We start from the raw sequence: 16297 nt of genomic DNA on the forward strand, positions 1-16297 counted from the left end.
TTCTTCCGTTACTGAATAAAAGTCTTCTGTTTAGTTTGAATGAAATGATTATTTTACTAAGAATTTATGGCTTATGTTTAATAATGTGACAGTCATTGTATTGACATCGGGGGGAATTTCCTGCTATTTCTTGGGTTTCCCTGCTGAATCATGGGTGCCAATTTTCCGGTTCATGCCGGAATTCCGGTTTCGCGATATCTCGAAGTCACATACCTCCGGTTTCAATGTTTTGAGTGTCAATATGTATGCTGTGTAATCATTTAATAATGGTATAAAAAACGGTGATGAAATAAGAGTAAAGTTTACGCCGCATTTTCAGTAGGAACATTTTCAGGTTTGGCAAAGTGTCGAGATTTTAGTTTCAGGTTTCAGCACTTCTTCCTGCTGGGCACCCATGCGCTGAATTAGGCCCCACTTCAATCCCGCTACTTTCATGTCTTGTGTTATAGTGTTTTGACACGACTTGTGCTCAGGTTGCATGAAATTGGATGACACTCCCTTTTTGTTTCTGACATCAAGACTAGCCAGACAGACAGGTGGCAATTGTCAGACCATTGATGATCTTGGATAGGTATTATGATATATGGTCCAAAGGGAATGGGGTGGTGCAAATCGGTCGAGTATTTTTTTTTTCCTCTGTAACTGTATTAGTATTAGGATACTACCGGGGGGGGGGGGGGGGGGGGGAAAAGGGGGGGGGGGAGTTGGATTCATACAGTGACTGTCACATTATTTGAAATGTTAGTTTTTGAACTTCGCAATCTTAATTTTGAGTGTAAGGCTGCGCTGCTATAGATCAAACTGGTCGATTACACATAATATTATGATATTTTTATGTATGATTTGTTTGTGTGGTTTTATGATCTTGCTTTTGTATAATTATAGTTTAGTTAAGCCATTCAATAATTTTTGTTTTTTATGGCTTAAAACTGTTTTAAAAATTGTTTAACTCTGAAAAGAAAATAGATAGTTTGGGTTGTAAATGATGAGTTTAATTATGATGTACTCAATGAATAACTGTTACAAAAGACTAATTCAAGAAGAGATCCGTTTTTTGGGAGTTTTTGTGTTTTTTGTATAAATACAAATTGTTATTTAAAAAACAGTGGAGAAAACATACAATATTGTTTAGCAACTTTTTGATATGACATCTTTTTTTCAAAAGAGCAGTTTAGGCTTTATTATATCCTGAGTTGCATATTTTCTACAGCTTTCTTTGTGAAAATTGTAGAGTCTTACGCCAGGTTAGAATGAACAGAAAAACAAACTTGTCAAGGGTTAATTGATGGATTATGTGGTCAAGTGGGATGATAGTGCGGCTATGTGGTCTAGTGGTTTGATAGTGGGGCTATGTGGTCTAGTGGTATGACACTCACTTTTGGATCGGAAGGTCCTGGGTTCGAGCCTCGCACTCGCCGCATAGTTGAGTCCTTTGAAAAGGCCCTTTACTCACATTATTCTCTCACCGTACTCAGGTGTAAAATGAGTATCTGGCCGTTAACAGCGTTGTCTGTGTCCGAAAAATTGTCATATCGCCTAACAGGCATCGTGTCACGTCCTACATGTTAAATGTTGCTGTTGGTCAGGGACCCCTTGTAAAGCGGTTTGAGCACATTTAGTGGATATTGCGCTATATAAAGCTCAATTTTTAAAAAAAGACTAGCCTCCTGCAGAATGCATTGTATTTTATCATTCCTTAGACTAGTTTATCCATTTATCGCTCGTGGTCAATGAAGTGTGTTTGTTTTTGATTTATAATTAATTGGAGATACAGTCAACTACACATTGATTGCTGATTGATTGCTGTCTATTGTGCGGCTGTGTGATCGCTTTCAGATTGGAAGGTCCTGGGATTTAGTTTCGCTCAGTCATTTGAGTCCTTAGAAAAGGCTCTATACTCACATTCTCTTACTACACCATAGCTGCCAATCCTACCGGAAATTGCGGGAGACTCCCGCATTTTTAGTTCGTCTCAAGCGCTCCCGCCCGTCACACCGATCTCCCGCATTAAAAAAAAACTTTTAAACTCAATTGTTGGTCATTCTAAAACTGTTTCAAGTCATAGTGTATCTTGATATCAAGTATGTTTAGTTTATTAGTAGTTGCCAGAAACATTCATGGATGGAGATTATTTGTGTTCTTAGTGCATGTGCAGGCTACTTTGTAATTTCTCTTAAGAGTGGATTCATTCAACTATACTATACCTTGCCCAGGAGACAACCTGATAGGCTGTCAGTCTTTTGAAATGTAGATTTATACATTTATGTATCTCCCTGATTTTTTCTGAATCTCCCGGATTTTCTGACCAAAACTGTCTCTTAACTCACTCAATCCTAGTGATTTTTGCTACTTTCCAAAACAGGAAAAATGTGTTAAAAATGAGCATGTGCATAGCTAGATTTATTCAACTACCATTAACATGTAAAAATAAAATAAAAACACTAGCTTTGATACTACGCCTATAATTTGTCTCCGAAAAATATAATAGATAGGCATGGAGTAAAAGTAACCAGGGTAAACTACGGATATAGTCGGTGTTAGGGTTGAGTGAGTTAATAAGGTTGGTGGGTTGGCAGCTATACGACACTCGGGTGTAAAACGATTATCTGGCCGTTAACAGCGTTGTATCTGTTGGTAAAACAACTGTAATATTGCCTAAGAGGCATCATGTCGTCTCGTTCCATATTTGTTACGTGTTGCTGTTGGTCAGTGACATTTTGTAAAGCTCTTTGAGCATGTTTAGTGGATATTGCGCTATATAAAAGCTCAAGTTGTTGGGGGGGGGGGGGGTTGTTGTTTTTGTTTTTTTTAATTGTTGATTTTAAGATGAGAGTTTGAATGGAATATAGAATAAATGAATAACTGTATGAGTGAATGAAAAGCTCAGGTCTTTGAGATAGATGTTTGTTTCTTTCACATCATATGTATCCAAAAAAGAGAGTTTTTAACATGTGCTCTCTCCTCTTAACCGTGTTCACTGTTTTAGAATTTTTTTTCTTCTTCTAATCATGGCACCACCATACGCCGTCAATACGCCACGCCGCTGGGTAGGAGTGAGGTGTCTGTTCAATGTTATAGTTATCATATAACGTTATGACAAGTGTAACTAAATGACAAATTGCCATATTTATGGACAATAAAGATCTATTATTATTATTATTATTATTATTACATCTTCTTTTTGAAAGCTTATCAATATATGATTTTTATTTTTTTTAAAAAGGTTATAATTTTCAAATGATGCAAATGAATGAATATATTATTATTATTTACTTTGTCATGTTAACGAAAAGTTTTATTTACGTCGCCGCATTGCATGCAAGCGTCTGTGTGTATTTTTAGTTTAGGAAAAGCATTCTTTTGTATTGTGTATTCTTGACTTATGTGTAGAGTTTTTTTGTTTTGTTTTTGTTTTTGTTGTTTTTTTCATAAATGAGTTGATGTACACTAGTTATATTAGATATGTGAATGATATTTGTTATATTATGTATGCCTTCTTGCATTTTTATTGTGATGAATTCTGTTGTTTTTTTTTAATTTTTATTTTTACTAATGTTGATTATATTGTTTTATTCATTTGAAAATAGATATGTATGAAATTGTTATGTTATTCTGATATCTGTTACTGTCAAAGTTAGTATCAAATGAAATGATATTCATTTCTTTTAAAAAAAAAAAATAAAATAAAAAATTTGAGCTTTTATATAGCGCAATATCCACTAAACGTGCTCAAAGCGCTTTACAAGGGGTCCCTGGCCAACAGCAACACATAACATGTAGGACGAGACATGATGCCTGTCAGGCGATATTACAATTTTTTGGGACATAGACAACGCTGTTAACGGCCAGGTACTCATTTTACACCTTAGTAGGGTGAGAGAATGTGAGTAAAGAGCCTTCTCCAAGGACTCAACTATGCGCCGAGCGAGGCTCGAACCCAGGACCTTCCGATCCGAAAGCGAGTGTCATACCACTAGACCACATAGCCGCATTCAAGTTTGATAAAGGGTACATTATTAACGGTGTAGAAAGTTAATGAAGTGGGACCAAATTTTGTTATCATCATCATCATCATCATCATCATCACCTTCATCATCACCATTATTTTCATCATTGCTTTCTTCATTATCATCATCATCACCTTCATCATCACCATTATTTTCATCATTGCTTTCATCATTATCATCATCATCATTGACGTCGTCCATCATCATCATCATTATCATCGTCATCATCATTGTCACCATCATCATCTTCTTCTTCTTCTCCACCTCCTCCTCCTCTCCCTTGTTCTTTTCTCTCTATATGTTTGCAAATATCATTTACTATCTAAAGACAGATTATTTAAAGTTTTAACAGATATTTTTATATGCACTAAAGACATGTTATATTATCCTGGTACTTTAAAATATTTCATAGACCATTTTCCGTGATGTACCTACATCAAAATTTTGTCATTTAGTGAATCTTTCTCGCTCAACTCTTCAGGTCGCTCGACTCAATATTGAAAGCAAAAACAAATATATGAATGTGGACAGTAAATAGGTTATTTCCAAAGATTCACAATTCTCAGTGTACTTTGCGGTGCTTCATTTATCTCCCCCCACCCCATATGGAACCAAATTGCCATTTTAAAAAGTGCAAGTTGCTCGTTGGGCGTCCTTTTTGCACACATGCATTTATTTACACCACTGCCCGTAGCCAGGTATTCATTTATACCTGAAGTCAGAGGGGATAAATGTGTAAAATGGGTATGTTTGTAAAAGTATGAGTCTAGCAGGGAAGGTCATTATCGTAAATTTCTTGATTGGATTGGATAGAATATATATATATATATATATGTAGTTGAAATTGAATCATAATGATAATAATGACGATGATGATGATGATAACAAATGTTGGTCACACTCTCCTACAAAGAAATACACACACACACACACACACACATATAAAATATATATATATATATATATATATATATATATATATATATATATATATATATATATATGTAATATGTGAGCACATACACACACACTCTCAATAACCTTTGATGTGGATTTTAGTGATTTGTATTGGGGTGTGTAAATCGAATTTACAACATAATGCTATGTTCAATGACAATGAACAAGACGAATGGTATGTAAATCAATTTACAACATGATGTTATGTACAAATGATAAATGAACAAATACAAATGTACAATGGCAATGAACATGTCAAATGAAATGTAAATCGAATTTACAACATAATGTTATAATATACAAATAATAAATGAAAAAGACAACATAATGAACGATAATAATATGTACGATGACAATGAACATGTCAAATGAAATGTAAATCGAATTTACAACATAATGTTATAATATACAAATAATAAATGAAAAAGACAACATAATGAACGATAATAATATGTACGATGACAATGAACATGTCAAATGAAATGTAAATCGAATTTACAACATAATGTTATAATATACAAATGATAAATGAAAAAGACAACATAATGAACGATAATAATATATACGATGACAATGAACACATCAAATCAATCCCACGATGATGGATACCACCACCACCACCACCACCACCACCACAACTAACGGTAATATCAATTTAATTTTGATCTGTTCAATTTTTTTCCTCTTATACATCTTTATCTGCTTTGGTAATGGGTTTTGTTTTCTTTTGTTTTTTGGGGGGTTTAATTACTTAGATCTTTAGTCAGAATTTTTCATCAGTAGTCATTTTTTGTATGCCTTTGTAAAACACTATTGGTTGTTTTTCTAGTGACAAGACGCAATGTATTATTTTTCCTGTCATAGTTTTTCGACTGTAATTTATTTTCTAACTTGAAAAAAAAAAAAAAAAGGAATGTAGATTATTTACTAAGTTGGACGAAAGAAAAGTTTATTTACTATAATGAACAAAAGGAAAGTAGTTTATTTGCAATGATGAATAAAAGAAAAATAGTTAATGTAGTATATATTGAAAAAAAAAATTGCCGTTCATTCATTATATTGAAAAAAAAAAAAACGAACAAAAGTAGTTTATATTCACTATATTGAACAAAACATATTCCACTATATTGAACAAAACCAAATTAGTATATTCACTGTATTGAACAAAACAAAAGTAATTTATTCACTATATTGAACAAAAAAAAGGTAGTTTATTCATTATATTGAACAAAACAAAAGTAGTCCATTTACTATGTTCAACAAAACAAAAGTGGTATATTCACAATATTGAACATGAAACAAAAAGTAGTTTATTCACTTTATTCACTATATTGAACACAACAAAAGTAATTTAGAAATGTACCATTTTGAACAAAATTAAACAGAAACTTCAGTTAAATTTTCTAACCTTTTTTTAAAATTTCCTTATACAGAAACTAGATTCAAAATGTTATCAGGGCAAATAATTTATGATTTCTTTTTTTTTTTAATGAATGTTTATATTGTTAATAATAATAAATATAACAACAGCAATAAACAAAGTAATAATAGAAATGATAATAATAATAATATTAATAATAATAGTAACAATAACAATAATAACAACAACAACAATAACAATAATAATAATAATAATAATAATAATAATAATAATAATAATAATAATAATAATAATAATAATAATAATAATAATAATTACAACAGCAGCACAAAGAGTGAAAATCATTATAATGATGATGATGGAAAATGAACAATAGAAAATTTATGATAATGGAACTTACTCTATGAGCATTTTTTTACAAAAGTGTTTGTTTAAATCATCACAAAACGACTTCGGAACTTTACCATAAACTGACCATTTTTGTTTTGTTTTACTTCCAATTTCTCCTAATCACCAAAACCAGGCTCAGGTTCAGCCGCCAGTCACCCGTCAGTGGCCGTGACAGCTGGCTCGTCTTTAGACAGGCCACACCCCGATGACTCCACCCCTCCCGAGGCATCCAATCACTCCAGGTCGTCTTCTAAGAAATCCAACCACAGTATACACAGTATTCATAATGGTATGTTGGTATACACAGTATTCATAATGGTATGTTGGTATACACAGTATTCATAATGGTATGTTGGTATACACAGTATTCATAATGGTATGTTGGTATACACAGTATTCATAATGGTATGTTGGTATACACAGTATTCATAATGGTATGTTGGTATACACAGTATTCATAATGGTGTGTTGGTATACACAGTATTCATAATGGTATGTTGGTATACACAGTATTCATAATGGTATGTTGGTATACACAGTATTCATAATGGTAGGTTGGTATACACAGTATTCATAATGGTATGTTGGTTAGTTAGATTTGATGGAGGAGGAGGAGGAGTTGGGAAAGGAGAAGAAAAGTAGGAGAGGAAAAGAATGGAGAGAGAAGTTGAGGAGGAGGAAGGGAAGAAGAAGAAGGAGGAGGAGGAAGAGAAGAAGAAGTTGAGGCGGAGGAAGAGAAGAAGAAGAAGTTGAGGAGGAAGAGAAGAAGAAGTTGAGGAAGAGAAGAAGAAGAAGTTGAGGAGGAAGAGAAGAAGAAGTTGAGGAAGAGAAGAAGAAGAAGAAGAGGAGGAGGAGGAGGATGAAGAAGGAGGAGGAGGAGGAGGAGGATGAAGAGAAGATGAAGAAGTTGAGAGGAGGAAGAGAAGAAGAAGAAGAAGAAGAAGAAAGAGGAGGAGGAAGAGAAGAAGAAGAAGTTGAGGAGGAGGAAGAGCAGAAGAAGAAGTTGAGGAGGAGAAGAGAAGAAGAAGAAGAAGAAGGAGGAGGAGGAGAAAGAGAAGAGGAAGAAGTTGAGGAGGAGGAAAACAAGAAGAAGAAGGAGGAGGAGAAGAAGAATGGTATGTTGTTCAGATATGATGAAGTTGAGGAGGAGGAGAGAAGGAGAAGAAGAAGAAGGAAGAGGAGGAGGAGGAGGAAGAGGAGAAATAACCCAGAATATTTCCCCATGGCAGAGCAGTCTCCAACATCCTGTTTTATTGACATCAAGGAAGGGTTTGAACCTCTGTACAGCTGCAGACCAACTAGTTTTCTTTTAAGTTTATGCAATCAATTCTTAAACTGTTTCCCCACAAGGCCCACTCCTAGAGGGTGATGCAGCTCTTCTGCGACAATCCAACTCATCCCTGTTGAAGACCAACGTAGAACTGAAAGGCGTCCGCAATCGCTCCATGAGTCTGGACATCAAGACTGGCCAGATTTACCTCAAGGATCTGGTTTGTTATCTCTCCCTGCTAGAAGCTGGCAGACCCGAGGATAAGTTGGAATGTAAGGGTTTGAACAGTTCAGACAATAATTAGTCTGTACTTCCTTAGATCATATCATTTCAAATTGTATCATATTGTGTTCATCCCTGACATAATCAGTCACATGGTGAAAATTTTTGTTTGCTTTTTTTTTTATATTTGCATTTTTTGAAAGCCCAATGTCTCCCGAGCATTTTAATCTTTATTTGAAGCAAATCGCGTGATTTTTCAGTAAGTTATGCTCGTTCATATGCATGGGCTAGGGTGTGAAACCCTAATTTTGAGAAAATCGCTTCCAAAGTTGACAAGAGTTGATATTAAGTATAATAGTTACCTTCATAAAAAAATTTAAAAAAAAAATATTTAGGAGTAAAATTCAACTAAAATATTTCATCAATATGTAAAAAAATGTTTAATTTAATTATTTTTGATGAGAACTCGTTTTCCATAAAAATGACCTCTTGACTAAAATTGTCAATATCTCTGTTCAAAAGCTTTTCACCATGCGACTGATTATCTCAAGGACGCCCACAATTATTATTATTATCATTATTATTATTATTATTATTGTTATTATTATTATTATTATTATTATTATTATTATTATTATTATTATTATTATATTTATTCATTCATTTATTTTGCTCGGGTGGTTGGATGGGAGCATCACCCTTGAATCATATACCTATGATGTTCGCATAGGTGTACGATCCGATAGCGATGTCGTTTCTTCTTCTCTTTACTAGCCTATCTTGCTTCTTTGGTTTGTGATTGTATTTTTGACAGGGGATATTTTTTTTTCTGTAAATCTTCTGCCTGTTTGTCCTTGGTTATTTATAATTTAGCTTATGATATCTTAAGGTTATGATTTTGATTTACATTTGTACTATTTTTGTTAGATTGCTTGTTTTTTTTGTTTCAGCGGTCTCTCATATAACCTCAATTGTGTTGGAAGAGACCTAAAGCAACAAACAAACAAAAATTATTTTGCATTTATTGTCTTCACACTTAAATATCTTATTCTACAAAGTTTTTTTTTTTTTTCAATTTTTTACATTCATTGTATGGCTTCAAGACTTGTTTGGGGTTTTTTTTTTTACTGCTAAATTATGTATAAAAACTTTTTTTTTTTCAATTTTTTACATTCATTGTATGGCTTCAAGACTTGTTTGGGGTTTGTTTTTTTACTGCTAAATTATGTATAAAAACTTTTTTTTTTTCAATTTTTTACATTCATTGTATGGCTTCAAGACTTGTTTGGGGTTTGTTTTTTTACTGCTAAATTATGTATAAAAACTTTTTTTTTTTCAATTTTTTACATTCATTGTATGGCTTCAAGACTTGTTTGGGGTTTTTTTTTTTTACTGCTAAATTATGTATAAAAACTTTTTTTTCAATTTTCAAAATTGTTTTCAGTCATGTTTCGTGTCTATGACACCGATGGCAATGGACTGCTTGATGCTAGTGTGAGTATTGTATTTAATGATTGAGATTTTTAAAAATAATTGAGCTTTTATATCACGCGATATCCACTAAATGTGCTCAAAGCGCTTTAAAAGGTTCCCTGACCAATGGCAACACATAACATGTAGAACGAGACATGATGCCTGTTAGGCGATATTAAAAATTTTTTCTAACATAGAACACGCTGTTAAAGGCCAGGTACTCATTTTACACCTGAGTACAGTGAGAGAATGTGAGTAAAGAGTCTTTGCCGAGGACTCAACATTGCACCGAGCGAGGCTCAAACCCAGGCCTTTCCCAACCCGAAAGCGAGTGTCATACCACAAGACCACATAGCCGTATTTATTATTTCATTCTTTCTTTCCTTCTCCTTCTCCTCCTCCTCCTCCTCTTCATCCTCTTCCTCCTCCTCCTCCTCCTCCTCCTCCTCCTCCTCCTCCTCCTCCTCCTGCTTCTCTTTCATCTCTTCATACTCCTCTTATTCATTATAAATGCACACTGTTCCATCCACCTCGTTCCCTTTGAGAGATCTACCAATTTGGCTTTCGAGATCTGGTTGAAATCAAGATATTTTTTTTTCTTACCCTCCCCCTGTCCACCCAGCATTGATTGAACAGTTGGGTCTGTTAAAATCTGGTCGAAAGTACTTTCTGATCGACTGGAATCTTATGTAAAAGGTAGCAAGCAATTGCTATTGTCCATTTATGCTATAGAAACCTATATTATGCTATAGATAAACTCTTGACTTTTTGGGCTCTGAAGGACTACTGTTTTGTTTTGTTTTGTTTTGTTTTGTTTTTGCATCCATCACGAGAAGATGACAAATAAATAATCAAGCACTTAGAGCATGATCTCGAATTTTTAAAAAGAAAATTTTGGTCATGCATGACTGATAATGATGAACTCCATCAAGCTTAGACATGGCATGCTCCTGATTTAATAATAATAATAATAATAATAATAATAATAATAATAATAATAATAATAATAATAATAATAATAATAATGATAATAATATTAATAATAATAATAATAATAATGATAGTAATAATAATAATAATAATAATAATAATAATAATATTAATAATAATAATAATAATAATAATCTTTATTGTCCAAATTAAAGGCAATTCACGTGAGGTAAACAATGCTCAAACAGTTTGGTTCGTGGTATGGACATCAACACATTTACAAGTACAGACACCGACATACACAAACATACACGCAAGAACATACATACATACATACATACATACATACATACATACATACATACATACATACATACATACATACATACATACATACATACATACATACATACATACGTACGTACGTACATACACACATACATACACACATACACATACATACATACATACATACATACATACATACATACATACACACATACATACACACATACACATATACATACATACATACATACATACATACATACATACATACATACATACATACATACATACATACATACACACATACATACACACATACACATATACATACATACATACATACATACATACATACATACATACATACATACATACATACATACACACATACATACACACATACACATATACATACATACATACATACACACATACATACACACATACACATATACATACATACATACATACAGACATACATACATACATACATACATACGAGGGCTCTTTCAGAAATAACCGAAAAATGCCCATTGCTCAGCAACCAGTGGAGATTTTTTAATTCTGTAAACGACATGATATTCCTTATTTCCTTACGGATATTCCCAGAAATTATGAAGTGCATCATTTTGCACAATGAATTTCTAAACGATTTTAAAGATGGTGGCCCACCTTGAAACTTGGTCAAAGGAGGAAATCAGAGCTGTCATACGTTTTATGAACGCCAAAAGTCTGAATCCTACCGAAATTCATCATGAACTTCAGAGTGTATATGGTGAGCATGTTATAAGCCGTACACAAGTCTATCACTGGTGTAATTTGTTTGAAGCCGGCCATTCCGACTTGACAGACAGGGAAGGGAGAGGGCGTTCGATAACTGCGACGTCAGAAGACAATGTGAAGCGAGTTGATGAGCTTATTCGTCAAGACAGGAGGTTGAAACTTCATGAAATTGCAAGCAGTCTTGAAATTTCGGAAACTTCTGCTCATAGAATTGTATTTGATGAACTTGGCTACAGAAAAGTCAGCGCAAGATGGGTTCCTAAGCAATTGACAGACAATCATAAAGAACAAAGATTGGACATCTGCAGGGAACTTTTGAGAAGAAGCAAGAGCTCACGCAGGGTTCACGGGCATACTGCCAACGCCGGCGGAGACTTTCTAGGGTACGATGTGACTTTTCTTGACAGCATAGTCACCGGTGATGAGACTTGGTTGCACCATTGCACCCAGAAACAAAGCAAGATTCGATGACATGGAAACATCCATCCTCACCTGTCGCGAAGAAATTCAAAGTCATGCGGTCAGCAAAGAAAATAATGGGAACTGTTTTCTGGGACAGTTGTGGTGTTATTCTGTTCGAAACCTTACAACCTGGAGAAACAATCAATGCTGCAAGGTACTGCCAAACTCTTGACAAGCTTAGGGAGGCCATTCGCAGAAAGCGCCCAGGGCAGTTGACCAACGGGGTCATTTTGCAACACGACAACGCTACACCCCACACAGCACGAGTGACGCAAGGTTGGCTAGAGAAATATGGATGGGAGATTTTGCCACACCCACCACACAGTCCAGACCTAGCACCATCTGATTATCACCTCTTTGGGCCACTGAAACGTGAGCTGGCAGGAAAGCGCTTTGATGTCGATGAAGAGCTTGTTGACCATGCGCGGAAATGGCTACAAAACCTTGACGGAAATTTCTTCCGAGAGGGTATCTATTCCATGGTGCGGCGTTGGCAGAAGTGTGTCGACAGACTTGGCTGTTACGTAGAGAAATGAAGGACAAGTCAAGGTATGAACACGTGCAAGAATTTTGTTGATAGCATAAAAAACGCGGATTTTACAGGCATTTTTCGGTTATTTCTGAAAGAGCCCTCGTACATACATACATACATACATACAGACATACATACATACATACATACATACATACATACATACATACAGACATACATACATACATACATACATACATACATACATACATACATACATACATACATACATACATACATACAGACATACATACATACAGACATACATACATACATACATACATACATACATACATACATACATACATACATACATACATACATACATACATACATACATACATACATACAGACAGACATACATACATACATACATACATACATACATACATACATACATACAGACATACATACATACATACAGACAGACAGACAGACAGACAGACAGACAGACAGACAGACAGACAGACAGACAGACAGACAGACAGACAGACAGACAGACAGACATACATACATACATACATACATACATACATACATACATACATACATACATACATACATACATACATACATACATACATACATACATACATACATACATACATACATACATACATACATACATACATAATTTAGTATTGTTTCTATTGTTTTCCAGGAGCTGGACTGCATTGTCAACCAGATGATGTCCGTAGCAGAATATTTGGGATGGGACGTATCAGAATTGAAACCGGTGAGAAAATCCATAATCAGCAAGTTTGTTTTGTTGTTTTTTTTGTTTTTTGTTTTTTTTAAAAGCAATTTTTAACTGTTCTGTTATGTGTAAAAAGCTTACAGTGAATGACATAATCAGTCGGATGGTGAAAAGGTTCGAACTGAGATATTGCAAAGTTTAGTTAGAAGGTCAATTTTTATCAAAAATGAGTTCTTGTCATAAATGATTAAACCAACCATTTTTGTACATCTTCGGGAAATATCTAAGCTTAATTTCACTTCTAAATACTTTTTACAGTCAAGTTGAAAAAGTATGAAATTTGAGAAAAGTTGCTGGATACCTTTCCCATACATCTGACCATAACTTCATGAAAAACTACCCGATTTACCTCAAATAAAGGTTAAAATGCACTGGGAGCATATTCTTTCAGAAAATGAAAATGAAAAATGTAAATTCAAAATTTTCACTTTCCGACTGACACAAATGGACACAAATGTCGATTTGGGACGGATTATGTCATGCACTGACATAAATGTCAATTTGGGACGGATCATGTCATGCACTGACACAAATGTCGATTTGGGATGGATTATGTCATGCACTGCCATAAATGTCGATTTGGGACGGATTATGTCATGCACTGCCACAAATGTCGATTTGGGACGGATTATGTCATGCACTGACACAAATGTCGATTTGGGACGGATTATGTCATGCACTGACATAAATGTCGATTTGGGACGGATTATGTCATGCACTGCCATAAATGTCGATTTGGGACGGATTATGTCATGCACTGACATAAATGTCAATTTGGGACTGATTATGTCATGCACTGCCATAAATGTCGATTTGGGACGGATTATGTCATGCACTGACACAAATGTCGATTTGGGACGGATTATGTCATGCACTGACACAAATGTCGATTTGGGACGGATTATGTCATGCACTGACACAAATGTCGATTTGGGACGGATTATGTCATGCACTGACACAAATGTCGATTTGGGACGGATTATGTCATGCACTGACATAAATGTCAATTTGGGACTGATTATGTCATGCACTGACACAAATGTCGATTTGGGACTGATTATGTCATGCACTGACATAAATGTCGATTTGGGACGGATTATGTCATGCACTGACATAAATGTCAATTTGGGACGGATTATGTCATGCACTGCCACAAATGTCGATTTGGGACTGATTATGTCATGCACTGACACAAATGTCAATTTGGGACTGATTATGTCATGCACTGACATAAATGTCGATTTGGGACTGATTATGTCATGCACTGACACATATGTCGATGTGGTTTGTATGATAATGGTGATAAGTTTGATAGGTGGATCAATGGATGTTTTAGTCCATGCATCAATTTGATCATTTTCTTTTATTTGTTTTTAACTATTATATATTAACTCTCGAGTTCACCCTCATTGAAAATCGGAACAAATTTGTTCCATTTTCCATGCATGTGAACTCGAGAGAGTTAATATTTGTAAAAAAAAACCCAGAGTATTTAAAGATTTTTTTGACCTGTATAAGCCTGAATGTTTATGATTATATTTTGAAATGGACACAACACTGGCGTCCTGCTAAGTCTTGTATTTTGGTTGGAATGTTCAGGGTTTAAATCCCTGTGGTTCACACAGGCTATCCCCTTTATCAGTAGTGGTGGAGAGGAGGAGCCAAAAGCCACCATCTCATTTTAAAATTTCCTCAAGGACACGCGATTCCCTTGTGGAAGGAAATAAATCAATCGCCTCTGTTGAAAAATCAAATTTAAAGAATTCAAGAGCACAACATGTGAAAGAAAAAGAAAAGAAATAAGACCTTTAGACTGCATGACATTGCAATAGGTCGGGCAATTGAGCTTTTTTAAAATATATATATATATATATATATATATATATATATATATATATATATATATATATATATATATATATATATATATATATATATAGTGCAATATCCACTAAAGGTGCTCAAAGTGCTTTACAAGGGGTCCCTGGTCAACAGCAACATTTAACATGTAGGACGGGACATGACGCCTGTTAGGAGATATTACATATTTTTCGGACAGAGACAAACAACGGTGTTAATGGCCAGGTAGCTCATTTTACACCTGAGTACGGTGATAGAATGTGAGGAAAGAGCCTTCTCCAAGGACTCAACTATGCGCCGAGCGAGGCTCGAACCCAGAAACTTCTGATCCGAAAGCGAGTGTCATACCACAAGACCACATAGCTGCATAAGGAGGGCAATGGTGCAGATGATATTGGTATGGAATTTTTTTTTAATAATTTTTTTTTTTTCTTTTTGGAAGCTTATAATTTGGCTAAATTCAAATGAATGATACGGCTGTAAAAGCTTCGAGATAGGTAAGCTGTAGTGCTGTATATTATTTTAATTTCAAACGGGTCATAACAATAGACTATTCTTCTTCTCCACCCAAATCTTGGAAAACCCTATCAATTCCTAGTAAAAACATAATCGTGGAATAACGTTTTGAACCTGTTGAATATAAATTATATTCAATCAAGGACTGCATAATATTTTTGCTCATTTTATTGGGTTGAATAGAGTTTGATTGAAGAGACAGATGATTATTGACCACTTGATGAAGTTATGGAATAAATAGGGTAAATGTTGCTGCTCGAAGCTCGAAGAAATAAATAACAATGTGAAGTTGAATGTAAGCTTCAATTTAATTACAAAAACAGATCAAATGAACGTTTCGGGTTTCCCCTTTATCAACAAAACAGGATGAATGAAACACAACAGATGAATGAGATGATGTGGTAGTGGCGTAGTTACGATGAATGAATGAATCTTAACTACGCCACTACCACATTATCTCATTCATCTG

The 16297-nt window shown here is 34.5% G+C and overlaps 1 protein-coding gene across 4 annotated transcripts in view; it reads left to right on the forward strand.

The window, feature by feature from the left end:
• LOC144957881 (diacylglycerol kinase beta-like) overlaps window positions 1-16297 on the forward strand; it is a 156689-nt gene that overhangs the window by 83639 nt on the left and 56753 nt on the right. For all 4 annotated transcript variants that reach the window (XM_078889394.1, XM_078889395.1, XM_078889396.1 and 1 more), the window contains 4 exons: window positions 6869-7024; window positions 8086-8277; window positions 9672-9721; window positions 13357-13431. In XM_078889394.1, the coding sequence (XP_078745520.1) occupies window positions 6869-7024; window positions 8086-8277; window positions 9672-9721; window positions 13357-13431 (473 nt within the window). The remainder of the gene's footprint in view (window positions 1-6868; window positions 7025-8085; window positions 8278-9671; window positions 9722-13356; window positions 13432-16297) is intronic.

The sequence above is a fragment of the Berghia stephanieae genome, chromosome 12, assembly GCF_034508935.2.
Source record: "Berghia stephanieae isolate SIO BIC M18660-M18661 chromosome 12, UCSD_Bste_1.3, whole genome shotgun sequence".
NCBI lineage: Eukaryota > Metazoa > Mollusca > Gastropoda > Nudibranchia > Aeolidiidae > Berghia > Berghia stephanieae.